The sequence below is a fragment of the Grampus griseus genome, assembly GCF_964374135.1.
Source record: "Grampus griseus genome assembly, chromosome: 14".
NCBI classification, from domain to species: domain Eukaryota; kingdom Metazoa; phylum Chordata; class Mammalia; order Artiodactyla; family Delphinidae; genus Grampus; species Grampus griseus.
This window is the reverse complement of record NC_139008.1, coordinates 7,035,618-7,053,777: the sequence shown is the minus strand read 5'-3', so window position 1 is coordinate 7,053,777 and position 18,160 is coordinate 7,035,618. Positions and strand designations below refer to the sequence as shown.

At 59.2% G+C, this 18,160-nt stretch overlaps 2 protein-coding genes across 4 annotated transcripts; both read right to left on the bottom strand.

Annotated features, from left to right (window-relative positions):
* Positions 1 to 294: 294 nt before the first annotated feature.
* On the bottom strand, positions 295 to 4,231 carry TRIP6 (thyroid hormone receptor interactor 6). 3 transcript variants are annotated; one of them, XM_082669997.1, is made up of 9 exons: positions 3,997 to 4,231; positions 3,579 to 3,706; positions 3,364 to 3,489; positions 2,681 to 3,067; positions 2,273 to 2,366; positions 1,986 to 2,155; positions 1,060 to 1,238; positions 666 to 786; positions 295 to 551 (listed from the first exon to the last, which is right to left on the bottom strand). In XM_082669997.1, exons 1-9 carry the CDS (start codon positions 4,103 to 4,105, stop codon positions 420 to 422), a joined length of 1,446 nt encoding a protein of 481 aa, XP_082526123.1. In that variant the 5' UTR covers positions 4,106 to 4,231; the 3' UTR covers positions 295 to 419. The 3 variants fall into 3 exon arrangements, with proteins under 3 accessions (XP_082526123.1, XP_082526125.1, XP_082526124.1); XM_082669999.1 differs by having other exon boundaries at positions 3,579 to 3,656; positions 3,997 to 4,034; XM_082669998.1 differs by lacking the exon at positions 3,364 to 3,489.
* Positions 4,232 to 4,622: 391 nt separating this feature from the next.
* Positions 4,623 to 14,039, bottom strand: SLC12A9 (solute carrier family 12 member 9). The gene is made up of 14 exons (XM_082671335.1): positions 13,945 to 14,039; positions 12,976 to 13,198; positions 12,684 to 12,818; positions 12,082 to 12,213; positions 11,361 to 11,669; positions 10,363 to 10,470; positions 10,130 to 10,241; positions 9,402 to 9,559; positions 9,211 to 9,293; positions 8,905 to 9,029; positions 8,566 to 8,758; positions 8,187 to 8,361; positions 7,817 to 7,963; positions 4,623 to 5,876 (listed from the first exon to the last, which is right to left on the bottom strand). The coding sequence occupies exons 2-14, from the start codon at positions 13,154 to 13,156 to the stop codon at positions 4,984 to 4,986; spliced, it is 2,751 nt and encodes a 916-aa protein (XP_082527461.1). The 5' UTR covers positions 13,157 to 13,198; positions 13,945 to 14,039; the 3' UTR covers positions 4,623 to 4,983.
* Positions 14,040 to 18,160: the final 4,121 nt, after the last annotated feature.

Genomic DNA, 18,160 nt, shown 5'->3' with positions numbered 1-18,160 from the left:
CTGAACTTGCTTCTGCCATTTGGGAGCGATCGATGTAAGCTGAAGAAGTCACTTTTTGTTTTGGGGGGTTTTTTTTTGGCCGTGCTGCTCAGCATGAGGGAATCTTAGTTCCCAGACCAGGGATCAAAACTGTGCCCCCTGCAGTGGAAGCTCAGCTTCCTAACCACTGGACCACCAGGGAAGTCCCAGGAAGTCACTTCTTAGCCAAAAACGCAGGCAGTCACAACAACCGTGCTTGTGTTGTTCTGCTGTGAGAATCAGATAAGAAAACAGACTTCAAAGTGTTTTACAGACTCTCGAGGGATTATTATTTCATGATTGGAGGAAGAGGAGACAGCATTTGGTGACAAAGTTATAAAGGTAGATGTCGGGGAGGGTGGTTGATGGGAAGGGAACACAGCAGGTGCTCCTGGGGAGACTCAGCAGTCGGTGGTGACGGTGGCTGAGAGCTCCTGGATGCGCCAGGCACTGCAAGCCTTGCACAAGATGTGCCCATCCAGCGGGTAGCAGCCCTGACACTCACCCTCAGACGAGAGCAGCAGCCCACACTCCTGTTCGGAAAGAAGCAACAGCTCTCCATCAGGCCTGGACCCCTGAGTTCCTTCTCCCTCGTGCTCAGCACCCCAGACCCCAAAAACCCTTCTTCCCTTGCCCAGCCCTCCTACCTCACACTTGTAACAGCCAATGTGAAAACTGCGATCCAGAGCTACGATTCGCACGGTCTCCTCCTGACCTGGCTCAGGCATGATGGCCCCACCACACACTGAGCATCTTGGGGCAAACTTCCTGGGGTGGAAGGGAACCAAGGAGGCTGTCAAGCCCCAGGGTTAGAGGGAACTAACAACAGAGCCCAGAGAAGGTGGGATGCAGGAGGGAACGGGAGAGGCCAGAGGTAGGTAGGGTCTTGGATCTTAGGGAAAGAGAGTGATTTTAATGAGAAGGAGGCATGGCCAGGGATGTGAAACAGGAGCGGCTGGTACCGGGATATGAAGGAGAGATGAGGAAGGTGGGTAAGGCCAGGCCAGACATCTTGAGACAAAAGGCGGGGACCCCGCTGACCTGTGGAAGTCCTCAATGCAGTGGATCTGGCTGGTGGCATCCACAGTGAAAGGGATGCCATCGAGGCCGCGGTGGCACACCACACAGGTGAAGCAGCCAGGGTGGTAGGCCTTCCCCATAGCCCGCAGAATCCGGTCCAGGATGGGCTGGGAGCACGTGGAGCACTTCTCCAGGGTGGCCTGTCGGGAAGGAGGGCAGGAAGGTCGGGGGCTGGGGACACCCACGGCAGCCCTTACAGGCATCCTGCCAGCCTACCCATCTGTTTCTGTAGCCCCCTGCATGTGATTCAGTGAAAGGTGGCCTTGAACAGATCTGAGTGCAAGCCCCCGCACTGCAGCTTCCTGGACAAATTATTTAACCTCCCTGAGCTTCAGTTTCCTTCAGTAGTAATATCTGCCTCACATTCCCTTAAATCTAAAATAAATGCCTCGGGACTTCCTGGTGGTCCAGTGGTTAAGAATCCTCCTTCCAATACAGGGGACGCGGGTTCGATCCCTGGTCGGGGAACTAAGATCCCACATGCCGTGGGGCAACTAAGCCCATGCGCCACAACTAGAGAGCCGGCGTGCCGCAAACTACAGAGCCCACGCACCCTGGAGCCCGAGAGCCACAATTGGAGGAGAGAAAACCCGTGCACAACAACGAAGAGCCTGTGTGCTGCAGCGAAAGATCCCATGTGCCGCAACTAAGACCCGATGCTGCCAAAAGAATCTTTAATTTAAAATAAAATAAAATAAATGCCTCACACGTATGAGGGAATATCAGCCTTCCTCTCCAGCAGCCCGTGTATTGCTACTGACTTCATTCATCTCCTCTTGTGTATCGGTTTTAGTTCCCCTGCTTCAAGCCCTATTCCTCTCTGGGGCTTGGATATCGAGTTCCCATCTCAGACTGGAAACCTCCCCCCGCCAGCCCCAACCACTCACCACATAGCAGCTCTCACAATATGCCCTCCTCTCCACGGCGTAGAAATGCTGGCCCCGGAGCTGGGCCCGGCACGTAGAACACACAAAGCAGCCAACGTGAAAGACGCGGTCCAGGGCCACGACCCCGGCCCCATCCCCAACCACATCTTCTCCGCAGCCACCACACCGGCCTGGGGACGGGCAGGGACAGGGTCAATCTGCACAGGCCGGGAAGTTGGATCCACGGGCCTTCTGACTCTCCAGCCCCATCTCCCCTTTCCCGCCCCACCCGGGGTCAGCTCACCCACCGAAGTACTCCCCGCTGGGTGGGTGGTTCATGTCGTGCACCAGCTTCTTGGTCAGCCTCTCCAGCTCCTCCTCGGGAGGCTGGCTCAGGGGGACCTGGGCGGTGAGAATCAGGGGCTTGCCCCTACCTCTAGCTCCTGATGCTGTCACTGAGGGTGACCGGGCAATTCTACCCAGAGAGTTCATCGGAGAACATCCCAGCTCAGGGGCCAGGGGTGCCCCTGCAGGAGCCAGGGTGCAGATCTAGACCCCTTCCTCCTTTATTTCCTGACCTGCCCCCACCCGCAGAGGATCCAGAGCTCCAGTGCCGCAGACCTCTGACAACCGGGACGTGAAACCCCACCCACACCCCACCTGGTCAGCGTCCAGTTGTCTTTGAGGACCCCAAATCCCAGTGCCCAGGGGCTTACCTGGGACCCGTACCCGCCTCCTCTTCCTCCGGCAGAGCTGGAGACCCCAGCAGCCTCTTCTTTGCCCCCCGGCCCTGGCTCGCGGTGGCTCCTATAGCCGGCCCCCCAGACTTCACCTCGGCCTGGGAGAGGAAAGTGGGGCCCCGGGAGGGGCCCTGAGGCCTGAGAGGCCCCCCGCCTGGGGGGGCCACAGCCCCTCACTGGTTGTGCCACCTTCACTTGCACAGGGAAGGCAGGGCCGGCGGGGGTGCTGGCCGTAGCATAGGAGGCTGGAGTGGGGCCCCCATAGGGGGATGCTGGGAGCGGCGGGGGAGGAACACCCCCTCCATTCGGCTTCAGGGAGCCTGAGCCTGAGCGGTAGGCAGGGGGCTGAGGGGGCTCGTAAGCCTGGGGAGAAACGCAGACCAGAAGGAGTGAGCTGGGCCCATTCTAGGACACACATCTGTAAAACCCCCTACCCCATGTGGCACCCAGGCAAGCACTGGTTTTGACAAGGGGCCTCCCTCAAGTGGTTGACAACCTAGTGAGTCTTGGTGACCCAGCTTCCTCCACGCTGGTGTGGGCATCACTCACACAGAGGGGGAGAGCGAGTGAGAGTTCAGAGTAGGGACCAGGCTTGGGAGGGGAGGGGGAGGGGCACGGGACAAGGACCGGAAGGGACAGGGGCAGGACAGGGGAGTCACCTGCCGGTCAGGCCGCCTTGGGGCGTGACCTCGACCCCCGTCCAACTCAGCCAGCATGCTGGTCAGGGAATCTATCTCAGCATCCAGACTTCCCGGGCGCAAGCCCCCCCTGTCTGCGGGGAGCCCCTGGGGATGGAGCAAAAGCAGGGAGAAAGCAAATCACACGGTCTCTTCTCCTGCCCTAAGCCCCCCCACCCCCCAATCCCCGTGCTCACCTGCGAGCGCTGGGTTGCTCCATGGCACCCCACCCAGGCCAGCCCCCGATCCTCCGGTCCCCCAGGGGCCTGGTAACACTGCTCAGATGGGAGGGGGCAAAAATTGACCCTGGGGTGGGGCTGGAGTGCTGGGTTGAGGGAAGAGAGAGTGAAGGTGGGGTTGGGGAAGGAGAGGGTGACACTTGTGGACGCCGCCGTCTTGGGTCCCTCTTCTCCCCTCCCCCACGCCCCCACCCCCGCACCTGGGGTCCGCGGACGGGGCAGGAGGCAGGGAGGGCCGCGAGGGGGCAGGGGCGGCGAGGTCCAGCCGGGCTTGGGAAGGGGCGGCAGTGGCGGGCTCAGCGGGAGGCAGCAGCCACAGGACAGAGGTGAGCGCTGGTGGCCCGGTGGCCTCCTCGGCCGCACTGGGCTGCCTTACCTGCTCCGTGGGCCGCCGGCGGCCCCGAGGCGCCTCGGGGGAGCCCTCTCCCCTGAGGGGCTCTGGCAGGCTCCGGCTGCTTCGGAGTGAGCCAGGTGGGCCCGGACATGGCCTGGAAAGGGGGACCCCAGACAGCGGTCAGGGCCCCACGGAGCCCCGGGCCTCTGACTTTGATCCCTTCTTCTGTCCCACACCTCGCTTGGGACTCCAGGAAAGAAACTTTTTCTGGCTTCTTTTTTCCCCTTCCTCCCTAATTTTGGGTACGGCCACGCCCCCGGTGACGTCACCGCATTCCTGGGGGAGGGTCACGTGGCCCCCTAGGCCCTAAACTGCCGTCCCTCCCCGAGTCGGGCCCCCTCCTGCGAGCAGGGAGGGCTTTCCTCGGGAGCCTGAGTCTGGGGGCTGCGGGCAGCCTCCATCTCCACCAGCTTCCCCCAGGCCCGGAGCCCCGGGTCCCGCACGTGGCCCCCTCGCCGCTGGGACGCTCCAGCGCCCCTCTTTCCCCATCCCCCATACAGATTTCTCCCTCTTTCCGTCCCAGCTACCCGCCCCCTCCAGAAACGCCCGGCCAACGCGTAGTGTTTTGATCTTTTATTCACGTTCGGCAGTTAGAAAAATAAAACAGAACAAAAACATCAAAACCCCAGTGGTCGGGGAGTCTGTTGGGCGAGGTGGGGAGACTGAGGTAGCCTAGAGTCACAAGCGGAGACCCAGCCCCCGTCAAGGCACGGCTCAAGGGAGGGAGTGCAGTGGGGGAGGGAGCCCTCCCCCGTGGTGGCGGGGACAGCTGCCCTGCGTTAGTTAGTGCACCGGGGCCCCTCTCCTAGAGACCAAGAGATGACAGAGACCAGGATCCCCTAATACCTCCACCAGGGTCCAAGTCCCACGTGCCAGGCGGGTGGAAGGCGGCCCTTCCCCTCCTCACCCCATAATCAAGGTGGGCCACCCGATTACGATTACCTAGACACTCTCTACTTGGAACGGGCATCAGAGATCAGTGCAAGTGACAGGGGTGACGCCATGAATGAGCAGCGTGGGGCCCAGATCGCGGCTCAGAACTTCCAGCAGCGCCAGGTAGCGAGGATAGCGAGCAGGGTCAGCAGGTGGCCGGGGCAGGTACAGGAAGGTCAGGGCGGTGGCGGGCCCCTCCTCGCCATCCCCACCCTCAGGGCCACCAGGCCCCCCTCCTCCGCCGCGCCCCTGCTGGGCCCGAACCAGGGCGTTGGCGCTACATGCCAGGGCCTCTGCCTCGGCGTCTCCCCGCCTGCCGTTCACAAAGTCCCCTTCCTCCTCCTCCTCAGGCTCCTGGGACGACGCAGACCCCTCGCCCCACACCACCTCCTGCACCTGGGCCCGGATCCTCAGCTGGCTCAGCAGTGCCCGCAGCCGCCCCTCGGCTGCCCCTGGCGCCTCGCGAGGCCCCAGGCACAAGAAGATCCGCAGGCGGGCACTGTGCCAAGCAGGCACCATGCCCAAGATGGTTGCCATCTGCAGCAGGAAGAGGCCGCAGACATCCACGTAGCCGGGCCCGCCCCGGGGCCGCAGCAGGTTGAGGGGCCACACGTCCACGTGATGCAGCTGAGAGGTGCCCCCAGATCCCCGGCTTAGCCGCTCGGGGGGCAGGGCTCCACAGGCCCGGGCCAGAACCACATTCTTGTTCATCTTCAGGGCGTCTGCCACTGTAGCCACGTAGTCCTGGGGACTGAGAGCCCGGGGGCTTCCTGGAGCCCGGGGTGGAGGGAACAGGGTGCTCAGGGCTGGGGACCCGCCCTCCTGGATGCCATCCGCAGGCTCAGAGAAAGCTGGGTCCGTCAGGAAGTGGTCCTGGGGTGCAGCATCGTCGTAGAAACCCAGGACCAGCGTGTTGGGCTTCATGCCACCTGGGGTAGGCAGGAAGGAACCCACAAGAGTCAGACTCATGGCTGAGTTCACATTATGCTAATAGGTGTCCACTCCCACCCGCTGACAGCAGCGTGTGTCAGCCATCAGGTGTGACATGCGCGTTATGCTCGGCCTCTCACGGCAACATAATGCACGTTTGCATAACGACTTTTAGTTTTCCCAAACACTTTCACATGCATTTATTTGATTTATCTCCATGACTAATCTCCCCCATTTAAATAGGCAAAGTTCGCCTTAGGAGTCTTGTAACTAAGAAGCGCTTCCGTTCAGGGGCAGTAGGATGTATTCACTCTGGCCTTCAACACCTTTTTCATGATAGGAGATACAAGTCTGACTCCACTGGCAGACGGGACCCCCTGATGAGTCAAGCTCCTGGCCTCAATCCCCAGGGAAACAGCGCTCAGACCCTGCTAGGGGAGGATGAGAACTCAGGGCTGGGGCTGCACAATCTGTTTCTATGACTGCAAAGCCCTAACGACAGCGTGTCCAAAGCACTGTCCCCTGTGAGCCACCATCTGCACGCTGACTGGAGCCCCCAGCCTGTTGAAAGCACTTGGTGTTTTAACTCATCTGATCCTTGAAGCAACAGTATGAGGTAGGGACTATTACTCACCCCCCTTTACAGATAAGGAACCTGAGACCCAGAGAGGTGAAGTCACTTGCCCCAAGGCTCATGGCTGATAGACACTGGGGCCAGCAAGTGAACACGATGTACCCAGCACCAGAGCCCATTCTCTGAGCCACTAAGCTGGTGTTGCACCAACCACAAAGTCCCCAGTCCCTGCTGACAGCTCCTGGGTTTTAGTATCTGAACAACGAATACGGAATCGGATAATTTCCCCTGTACCAGGGCTGAGTTTACAGGAAGACTCAGACCTCCTCCAAGACCCCTTCTCACGGGACAAAAGGTATACTCAACATCTGCCAGTATATCAAATTCTCCATGCTGGGGGATTAACCACTTAAAGGAAACCTTTTCCTTTTCATTTGAATCATTTTCTGCAGGATGAATTGCGTGAAAGGAGTGGTCTCTTGGTCCAGAGACCAAGGGTCTCTCCCCAACAAAAGGTGGGGCTGAGGAGAGACGAGCCCTCAGACGCTCCAGGTTCTAGCTGACAACGCTTGATAACACCCCTAAAACACCTTGGCAGGTGGGAACTCCAACTGATCTTGCAAATTAAACTAGTCACACCTCCTCCTGAGCATTTCCCGGGGTTCTGATTGACACCGACCAGGGCAATGTCCAACACTTGAACTTTAGCCAGATTGTAAGTGGAGCAGGAAGCATGCGTTCAGAGACGGCACAGACGCCAGTCCCGGGGTTGAGAAAGATGGAGGCGCTGAGCAGGGATCTGGAGGAAGCTGGTGAGCTGGGCCGGAGGCCTTGGCACAAAGACACAGTCACGGAGCTGCGACTGTTCCACTCCATGCGACAGCGTCAGACCCACACACCCCTGGCATCCTTCGTAGTCTCTGGGAGCCACGTTACACGGCCCCCTACTTCTCTGCTGCTCGCAAGGCCCAGCTGAGATACCATCTCATCACAAAACCTCTGCCGGCCACATTGGTGACAGTGGTCTTCCTCTCTCTGAACTCTGGTGGTTAGAAAGCATCTACCCTAGATCTGATGGGGCAGCCCCACCTCAAATACTTCTCCCACTGCCCCCTGAAAGACGACGTGTTCTGCAGAGCCTGTGCCCCAAGCGTGGGTCAGAAAGAAAACAAACAAACGGTGTCGCTCCATCTCTAGTCCTTAAGGCATCACCTCGGAGACCTTATCACACACTGTCTTTTATCTTTGAGAACCGAGTCCTGTCTGCACTAGATTGTGGGTTCCTTTTGGAGTTTGCAGTCTGTGGTTGACTCTCTGGGGGAGGGGAGCAGAGATTGAGAGGGGCCACGGAGTGGAGCAACTCACCAAGACCTGAGATCCGCAGCAGGTGCTGAGCCCCCTGGCGCACGGAGGGCGAGAGGGTGAGGTCCACGAAGGCCTTCACTTGGGCCCGGTCCACCAGGCTCAGCCACGCCCCGTACTGCGGCTGCACGGGGTCCGAGGGCAGGGAGTCTGCGGAGGAGGCAGGCAGCCCATGTGGGCCAGATTCACGTACTTTCTCCTAGAGTCCAAGTCCACGTGGGCAGAAAAGAAAGGTCTGGGCAGGGGTATGGCTGGTAGGGAGGGTCATCTGGGAAGAAGCACGAGGCTTCTGGGGCACAAAGAACACAAAGAGCTTCCGGGAAGGGGAGGGAGAGAGAGGTCAGGGTGGAGGGGTGAGTGGAGGGCAACTGACCGAGGTCTCCCAGGGTGACATGGCCCAGCACATAGAGGCCCCCTTTCTTGAGCTGGTTGGCCAACCGCAGCAGAGGCAGCGCGCCCCGGGGGTTCCCCACCAGCAGCAGCAGCTGAGGCCGCCAGAACTTCACGTGGTCCTTCCGGACGTCCAGCCGGAGCAGGTACTTCCGCACCTGGGGACCAGGTGAGGTGACAGGAGGAAGGGCTCCGGGGCGCGGCGCCCATTCACCACCTGGGCCGGAACCAGCGGCAGGCAGCCGGGGGCAGCGGCAGGCAGCCGGGGGAAGAGGAGGCCTCCTCCGGGCGTTCCCGTCCCAGCCCCCCTCCCCTCCCCCCTCCCCTCCCCCTCCCCTCCCCCCTCTCCCCGCTCCCCCCACCTGATGGAAAAGCAGGGCCTGGCTGACGTAACCCCAGCTGCTGGGGCCTCCTCGAGCCGTGAGCAGGGCAGAAAGCAGGCCCATGAGAAGCAGGGAGCCGCCAGCGGCCCCGGGGCTGATGAGGAACATCATGAGCAGGCAGGAGGCCACCCCCAGCAAGCACGTGTGCCAGGAGAAGAGGCTGAAGGTGGGGCTGGGGGCCGACACGGAAGGAAGGAGGCTCGGGGCTGCCCCGACGGTGAGCCGCCCCACTCCATCCCCAGCCTCCGCCCGCCTGGTCCCCGGCCTCCCCATTCCTCCCTCCCTTTCTCTGGGGACACAGGCATCTCCTTCGCTCACCGGAAGTTGGGGGCCGAGGCCCACTCGAGGCTCAGGCAGGACAGGTCCACGGCAGCATAGGCCACCAAGTAGAAGACAGTGACCACAGCGGCCAGCGTGTTCAGCTTCCCAGCCAGGAGCACCAGCTGGACAAGGACCAAGAGGCTGGGCGTTCATCCACGCGCCCCGCTCCCCATCAAACGCCAACACATACTGCCTTTTCAGGCACGTCTCCCAGTGCGCGTCTGACCCTTCCTGGTCCCGCGAGTGTAACGGGGTGGGGGGGCTTACGGTGAGAGTGAGGGTAGCTTGAAGAGGAAAGCTTACCTGCACTAGGCCCCAAGAATACAGCACGGCTCCCCAGGGGTTCCCCCCTTGGGATATAACCTTAGCTGGCGCCAGGATCACTCCTGTGCAAACGGAAATGCAGCAGACACATCAGCCTGGGCCAAGGGGGGGACCAAGACAGACACGGGAGGGTGCGCTCAGAGCCGGGCACGAGGCAGGGGACAGCGCACCAAAGAGGTTGTCCTGGGCCAGGGCGTGGAGGATGCGGGAGGCGCCGATGAGGGAGCTCATGGAGGCTGAGAGCGACGTGGCATAGATACCGGTCAGCACCAGCGGGGGCCACAGGCTGATGGCTTGGAAGAACCCGTAGTCCTCCTGCAGCAGGATCCTACAGGGAAGGAAAGGAGGAGGATGCAGATAATAAACGTGCCTCCATCCTAGGGGCCTGGTGAGAACAGTTCTCACAACACTGGCTGAGGTTAAGCACTGGGTATTCTGAGCTGACCCCAGCCCCGATCTCAAGGACCGTATTAACAGATCAAGTGTGCCCAGGGGTTAGACTTGGCATTCACTGGTTGTCGTTGGGCCGCTTTGGATTTAATCACAGGGTGGACATTCCCAACAGTACGTGCACAAGAAGCCAAATATTTATGGAAATACGAGTTGACTAGAAAGCTCTTCCCCACCCCACCCCCAAGCCAAGTACTTACAATAGTACCAGGCACAAAGCAAATGCTGCCTTCCGGTTGGCTGTTACCGTGTAGCCAGCCCTCCACATCCAGGGCAGCAGCTCTAACTCTCTCCCAGTGGGAGGAACAGGCCCCATTTTCTCCACACCGCCCAACAGCTTGGGTATCTGCCCCCACCCCGCCCTGGCCCGTGCTTCCCTGGGCGATCCAGGTGTGACAATGCCTCCATCCACCCCCTCAAGGACCAGGCTCACCCCCGCCCCAGGCACCTGTCGCAGGTGAAGCTGGAGAGGAAGAAAAGCAGGATGTAGATGAAGAAAGTATAGGCAACGGCAACAATCGTGCCCAGAGGAATGGCCCGGCTGGGATCCTTCAGCTCCCCTGGAGGGCAGGGAGCAGAGGGAGCGAGGTCAACCCTCCACCACGCCCTGTATCCCTGACGCCGCAGTGCCCTGTAGGGGCACAAGGTGGCAAGGCAGCCCCCTGCCCCAAGGACCCTCACCTGACATGTTGGCCCCAGCCATGATGCCTGTGCAGCCGTTAAAAAGGACGGCAAAGACGCTAGCAAAGGTCATCGTGGCCCCCGTGGTGTAGTCCTTGGCGTAGCCAGCTGAGGAGAGGGGAATCGTTCCCAGGGAGGAGAGGGGATCAGCATCCGTCCTAGGGATCCGGGCGTTTTGGCCCTGCTACCCTCTCCTCACGTTCTAAACCTGCCCCCACTGCCTCTCCACCAGCCTCACCAGCTCACCGAGACCCCAGCCCTGACCCGTCTCTGGCCCTGGCTCAGCTGACCTCATCACCTCCTTCTCCCCACACTTCTCCGTTCCTCCCTCCAGGCCTTCATCCACGCTCTTTCCTCAGACGCCTTCCCTCCACCTCCTGTCTGAATTTCCCAACCCCGCTCACGCCACCTCTAGCTCCACCGGCCCGCGCCCTCCCCGGCCCAAACCCAGGTCTCCCTCCTCTGGACTCCTCTGTGCTTCTTGTCTACTTGAATTACACTCGGTCCTATTATGCAGTTTGTTTCCTGAATGTACATCTTATCTCTCCAACTAAACAAGTTCCTCTAAGGTAGGGACTGTCTCGTGGTCACTCTCGTGCCCAGCTGGGTCAAACAGACAGCGGCCAATACACGCCCAACAGATCTTAATCAACCTGTACTGCTCCAGGTCCAGACCTCCCGCCCCTGATTTTCTCTGACATCTCTTCTCATCCAGGGATTCCAAGCCACACACACACGCACACACACACACATACACACACACACACACACCCGCCCCTCGCCCTGAGAACCCCAGGGCTCCTGCACCCAGCTCACCGCTTATCCAGGGATTCCAAGCCCCCCCCCCCCCGCACACACACACACGCCCGCCCCTCGCCCAGAGAACCCCAGGTCTCCTGCACCCAGCTCACCGCCCATCCAGGGATTCCAAGCCCCGCCCACACACACACGCCCCGCCCCTCGCCCCGAGACCCCCAGAGCTCCTGCACCCAGCTCACCGCCCAGATTGGCCTTCAGGGTGCTGCTGTTGAAGCCGGTGAAGTGGCCAACCTGGGGCGGCAGGGAGGAGCCGTTGGGGCCAGGCCTAGGGGTCAAGGGGATGTCCCTGGGCCTCACAGCCACAAAGCTGACCAGCACAGAGGCCAGGGAGCCAGAGACCAGCAGGAATGTGAGGAAGGAGGCGCGGGCGTAGAGGCCGGCCCCCAGGGTGCAGACCCCGCCCACCAGGCCCAGCAGCAAGGAGCCGTAGAGCAGGTTCCAGCCGTAGCCCTGCGGTAGGGTGCGGAGCCCGCTGGACCCCGTGGCATCTGTAGAGAGGAAGGAACAGAGTTAGAAAGCCAGCCCCCAAGGAGGGACCCCAACCGTGACTCAGAGCAGGAAGGGACCCCATCTTTGGCCCACCAGTCCTCAGAGAGGCCATCTTTCCCACTCCCCCGCCCAACTGTACCCCAGCATCCTAGCCCTGCCTGGTGGGTACCACCAATCTTGCTCTGTCAATTTTAGGAGTGTTAATCTGGCCTCCCTGACTAGATGGGAAGCTCCTCACAGGCCAGGACATTCTCTCGGATGTCTGGATGTCTGCACGAGGCTGGGCACAGAGCAGGAGCTCAAGAAAGTTGAGCATCTCTCCTGGAGAGGGCTTCTCTCCCTGCCATGATCCCAGAATCCCAGACCCGGCAAATCCTCAGAGCTGCCCAGACCAGCGTGGGGAGCACAGACCAGCCCCGAAGACATCAAGCATGGCCTCCACCAGCCCCAGCAGGGAGACAGCACAGCCACAGACGTTAGCCAGGTAGAACATGAGGCCGATGCTGCCCCCGACCTCAGGCCCCAGGGTGCGACTGATCATGACTGAAAGTGGAAGCAGGGGGTGAGCGTTAAGGGAAAAGAAAGTGAACTGGAGCGTGAGGAAGGGCCCGGCACGAAGCACCATACAGCTGGCCCTCCAGGCCTCCTCTCCCTGAACACACGGGACTGTGCCCAGAGGCAGTGCGTCCCACTGCAGCCACTTCCAAGCCACGTGGCTTTGCCCAAGTCACTAACGCTCTTGAATGTCCTCGTCCATAAGATGAATACTACCTAACTGACAGGACGGTCAAGTAGAACCAAAATGGCAGCTGGGAAGACACCTGGTGAACTGGAATGTGGCACTACCGAGTCAGGTCGTGTTTGCCCCCTTCCCCATACCAACCTGTCTGCTGGACATTCATTAGAACTTGTCCCCTCTTGTCCTACCCCCCAGGGGATGCAGGGAGGGGCCCTCTCCTACCCCCTATAAGGCAGAAGAGCCCAGACCCCTGTCCACCGAGGTTGGAGGATACAGTAGGCTCCGCCCCCTCGCACAGCTCCATTGGTAGCGATGGCACAGACGGAGAGGACAGTGAGTGCCAGGATGAGGTAGGCAACCAGGAGCATGGCCAAAGCCTGCAGCAGTCCAGCGTGGCCCACCACGAACCCTGCGACAGGAGTGGCAAAGCAGGTGAGACGGCAGCTCACCCATCGCACCCCCCACCCCACCCCAAGCCCTTCATCCACCCGCGTCTCCCAGGGCCCTTCCCCAACCTCATCCCAGTCCCACCCCACTGCACCCCCAAGTAAACCCCTGCCACTCACCAATCCTCAAGAAGACAACTATACTGAACATGGACAGGACCGTGGGTACCACCACACCCAGGAAGGTGGAGAGCTTCCGGGCAGGCGCCCCTCCAGGACCCCCGGCTCCACTGGCAGGGAAGGAAACCCCCTCCTCCCCCAGGAGCCGGTAGGCCAGCAGAGGAGAGTTCTCATTGGCCATGGTCGACAGCGGGCAGAGGAAGCCGCCAATGGGTTATGAAGCCTGCAAAGAGTTTGCTGAGTGGAAGGCAGCTCCGTGGAGCCCCCCACAAAACACCTCTAACCAAACACCCAGAAGCTTCCCCAAAAAGGAAACACACACACAGACACACTCACGTTCACCAACAACTCAAAGAGTTAGTGGAGGGCAGACTGGTCCCGGCCACTGCCGCAACAATGGCAGACTCTTAAGCCTCAGCAGTGGGTACCATGGCCCCTCCCAGCTCCTGAGGCCACCCCTTCCCCCGTATCCCTGAGACTAGGGATGGCAGTGGCTCTGGAAAGGTGCAAAGATCCTCCGCCTTCTTAACTAGCAGCGCAAGAGGAAGCAAATCCTCCAGAAGGGAAGTGAGTGATGGGCAGGAGGCCCTCCTCACCCCATCCTCCGGAGTCCTGAGCCGCCCCCCAAGATCCTCCATGCAATCACCTCATCCCCGGGCGATAAGAAACTTCCGAATCTTCCAAAGCCCCACCCTCCATCAACACTCTCCCTCAACCCATCTCAAACAGCCTCCTCTTTCCTTAATCTCACCAGATTCCTCCCACCCACACAGGCGTCCCCCAAACTCCACCGCCCCAACAACTCCTCGACGACCAAAACAAAAACACCGTCCGGCGACACAAGGTGGTCTTCCTCCCCGCACCGGTTCCTGCCCACTTTCTCCCGGGGCGGGTTGGAGGGGGCCGAGATTCGCTCCTCCCCGGCCAGGCGCACCCTCACCGCCCAGGTGTGGCAGGGCGTTCACTTACCCACCGGAGGATGCAGCCGCTCAGGAGTGATCCCCGAGAGCCGGAGGGTCCGCTACTGGCGGAGGGGGCAAGGGTGCCGGAAAGACAGCTGTGGCTACCGGGATGCCAGGCCTCGAGCCTGACCCACCCCCAGCACACAAGCGCCCCATTGGTCCCCGGGCTCGGCCCCGCCCCGTGGGCGAGCCCGGGGAAGCCCCGCCCCACCCAGCTCTCGCTGCCTGCGAGGCTCCCGCCCCACGTGCGACCCGGGTGCTGCTCGGGGTCGCCACTCGGACGAGCGTCTCCGGCAGGGTGTGGGCCACGGCTCCCACTGCGCCTATCACCCTGGTGCAAACAGGCCCCCGCCGCGCGGGCGGGACCCCACTCGGAGCTCGGAGGCGTCCGGAGGAGACACTGCTGAAAGGGGCGTGTCGTGACGGCGGAAGGCCTCCGGCAGGTGGGCGGGGCCACAACACCTGGCCCAGGTGCGCCACCCGGAACGCGGGGCCCTACTCCTCCAGCCTCTCGGATCCTTGCAAAGCCCACCAGGTCCTGGCCTCAGCCCTCGCCCCTGCGGCGCCCTCCCCTCGCGCCCTGTCCAGCCCACTGGCTGCTCTCCTCTCTTCCGCCACCAGAGGGAGCCATTGGCCGCCGATCCGGGCGAGCCCGGGAGGCGCAAGCTGCCGTAGGTCGGACTGGTCCTCCGCCCGCTTTCGCGCCTCCCCGCAACGTTGTCCCCTCCAGACTTTTGAACCTCTGAGAGTTAGGACCCACTCCTCACTCTACAGGTGCCATCAACGTCGGCACCACCTGGCAACGTTTCCTCATCTGTAAAATGGGGATTAACTAGACCCTCCCGGTTAAGGTTGCTGTGAGTGTTCAATAAACTAATAGGCACTTGAGAACAATACCGAAATGTTCAACAACTTATTTGCATACGGTACTACATGAAATATGCATAACCACTTTGTGAGGTAGATCCCGCTATGATTTCCATTTTTCACATTAGCAAATTGAAGCTTGGAGAATTTCAGTAATAATTTCCTAACTTCATAGAGTCCTTCATGGTTACACTGTCATTTGAGCCTCAGGAAATGAACACCGCTTTTCCTGCCACTGGCCTTTGGCTGTAAATTATCTGCAACCTTTCCCTAGGAGAGGAAGGGGCTCAAAGCAGCACAAATGTGGCTTTGCCAGGAAGAGGTCTCATGAGCAGTTAATCTGGCATTTTCAGTGGTCATCTCTGCTACCCACAACACGGAGCTTGGCTCCTGGGTCTCTCCAACATCCCTCCTGTCACAATTTTTGGTGATTTCAACATCCACATGGATGAGACTTCCAACACCCTGGGCTGGCAGGTGCTTAAACTCCACTTCTGCATAGATCTCACCCTCCATCCCACCCAATGGTGATGCCTAGACTTTGTCATTACCAGTAATGTACCCTCTCCTCTTTTCATTCACCACTTCTAGTTATGCCTGTTGAGGAAAAAAAAATAATCTGACACTTGCTAAAACAGTAAAGAAGACTTTATTCAGAGCTATTGAAATAGGTGTCAAGACTCACAGTAGGGGAGAGAGAACGGGCTCAACTCCAAATACAGCAAAAACAGCTGGGGATTTAGAGCCCACAAGCAGAATGAGGGGGTCAGTGAATGTAAAATTACTAGGAGGAAGCACCAAGCATTGGGGGATTCTAGCTAAAGGGACTTAACAGGATCCTTGCTGAAGGCAGGCCAGGGTGATCAGATATGAAGGGTGGGTGGGTTCTCTCTAAACTGAGCTAGGAAGGCCCAGCAAGGATGGGGGCTAAGGTCGAAGCCTAGTCCAGAAGAAGGTTCAGAGGAAACTGACTGAAGTTTGGTCAAGGGTAGGGTCTTTGTCATGCCCTGACCCGAACACTCCTCCACCTCACTGGTGCCTCAATCCATCGATCCTGCCCTCTGCCCACTGTCCCCCACTCACTTCCCTTCTTCCCCAGCTTAAAGTTCACGGTCACTGAAAAGCACTCCCTTGCCCCTCTCTCACTTTATTACACCTCCTGGCAAAATCACAGCCCTGGTAAATGCAACTATCCTCCCGTTCAGTCTCCTTTGCTGGTTCTTCCTCATCTCTTGTCTCAGCTGTGGAGCACTCCTAGGTGTTGGAGCCACAGCCAAGAGGCCACTGTGGACTGGAGGCTCCACTGAGCACGGGAAGCTCAGTCCACAGACATCTTTTCACCACTCACACCCACTCCCTTGGTGATCGCATCCAATCCTCTAGTTTTAAATACCATCTCTATAACAGTGCCTTAAGGGTGTATCTACAGCCCAGATCTCTACTCTGAACTTCAGACTTCCAAGAACATACTAACATCTCTGCTCGCACATCAAACGGGCAACTCAAACTTGGCATATCCAAAATCCAACGCCTGAACATACCCCCACAACCTACGCCTCTTGTGCTTGTCCCACTTGCCCAGGTGCTTAGGTCAAAAACCTTGGGGTTGTGCTTGAAAACTCTCTTACACCCCACATCCAACCCATCAGCAATTCCTTTGGCCTCTACTTTTTTTTTTTTTGGCCTCTACTTTTAAAATACAACCAGTATCCAACCCCAATTTACCACCCTAGTCCAAGCCACCATCATCTCTTGCCTGCATTATTGCGACAGCTCCCTGACTGGTGGCCCCCTAACTGGTGTGTCTGCTTCTGTTCTGGCCCCTACATTCTATTCTCAACAGATTAGAGTGATGCTATTAAAGGAAGTATCCATTCATGACACTTCCCTTTTCAAAACTGTCCAGTGGTTTCCCATTTTCCTCAGAGTAAAAATCAAAGTCCCTTAAGGTAACCATACTTACCTTCTGATTCACCGACTACAGTCCAGCTACCAGGTTATGCCTGCTGCCTTAGCATAAGTATTAACAGCATATCCTTCGCTCAGAAGTGACCCAGAGCGGTCTACATATTACATGGGCACCCTACGCATGAAGCCCTACCCGATCTGCATCCTGCCCTCACCTCTGCTCATCTCCTGATCTTACCCCACAACGACCTCTGGGCTGTGTCCAAGAACGCCCTGTGGGCACACAGGGCATGAGCCCCCTTTGTCTTCTGAACTCAAATATTATCTTCTTAGTGAAATCTTCTCTGCCAGTCCCATTTAAATATTGAACTACACCTTCCTTCCCATCCCACTTTCCTATTTTTTTTTCTCCATAGCTCTTAACACTAATACATGTCGTTTACTTGTGCATCTTGTTCATTGTCTATTCCCAACAGAAAATTAAGCTCCACGAAACAGGAACTTGTCTTTTCTTCGCTGCTCTAGCTCCGGTACTTCTAACAGCCCCTGGCACTCGAGGGGACCTCAGGAACCATTCCCTGACGGTTCTGGGAACCATCGCGGACCTGACGGCTTGCTCCTCACGTGACTGCATTGGCCCCGCCCCGCCCACTGTGAAGGGAATATGGCGGCGCCCAGGGTAGCCTCAGAGAGAGGGCAACCAAAGAGAGGGCGCCTGCTTGCTAGAGCGTCCACGCCGCCGCCTAGTCTGCGGGCGCGTCCTGAGAAAGCGTGAATTCTTAGGCGAAGTGCTGGTCCTCCTCCCCACCATTTTTAAAAGAAAAAGGAATCAGCTAATCCTCAGAAACTGCCTGGGCTGACCTGCCTACCGTCTCCCCACCGCTTGGGATTCTCGGGATTCGAGGCGTGTAGGACGAGGTTGTGGGATTCAGTATCTAGATTTTTCTCCCCTCGTGTTGGCTCCCACTTATTAGGTCACCTCGGGGTGTCCCTCCAGCCTCCAGTTCTAGGAATCCCCGAACACACACCCGGACCGCCCCTCGGAGATAGGACGTCCAATCCCCGCCCCCGGGTGCCCAACTCCGAGTTCAGGCCCTAAATGCCAATTCCCCGGCGATCGAGCCTCCCTACCCCCGCCGTGAGCTCCCCAGGATTAAGTCTCGTGAATCCGGACCCCCCCCTCCCCCAGGCCCCAGGGGCAGATGAGCCCTTGGCCACCGCCCCTACAGTTTCCTGCAGACCCAGCAAACAAAAGGCTCGGGAAGAGAGGCGAGGCTGAGCAGGGCGCCCTTCCTGCAGGAACAGCTGATGGAGCAAAATGACCCAGGAGGGAGAGGAGGGGATGGATGAAATTCCAGGGTTCCTGGAGGACCGCAGCGGGAGGCCAGACTCCTGGATCCTGGGGAGGGAGGGAGGGAGTACAGGAAAGCGGCGGTGGAGGGCCCAGG

What these genes read in the sequence shown, in the direction of transcription:
- SLC12A9 (XM_082671335.1), bottom strand. Translation starts at nt 13,156, where the DNA reads ATGGCCAATGAGAACTCTCCTCTGCTGGCCTACCGGCTCCTGGGGGAG. An exon ending in GCGAGGGGGCGGAGCCTACT is followed by an intron (nt 12,214 to 12,683) that starts GTATCCTCCAAC and finishes TTCCACTTTCAG; the next exon opens with TCATGATCAGTCGCACCCTG. An exon ending in GGCCCAGGACAACCTCTTTG is followed by an intron (nt 9,294 to 9,401) that starts GTGCGCTGTCCC and finishes CCGTTTGCACAG; the next exon opens with GAGTGATCCTGGCGCCAGCT.
- TRIP6 (XM_082669997.1), bottom strand. Translation starts at nt 4,105, where the DNA reads ATGTCCGGGCCCACCTGGCTCACTCCGAAGCAGCCGGAGCCTGCCAGA. An exon ending in GCCGGCGGCCCACGGAGCAG is followed by an intron (nt 3,707 to 3,996) that starts GTAAGGCAGCCC and finishes CCCTCAACCCAG; the next exon opens with CACTCCAGCCCCACCCCAGG. An exon ending in CAAGGCGGCCTGACCGGCAG is followed by an intron (nt 3,068 to 3,363) that starts GTGACTCCCCTG and finishes GTTTCTCCCCAG; the next exon opens with GCTTACGAGCCCCCTCAGCC.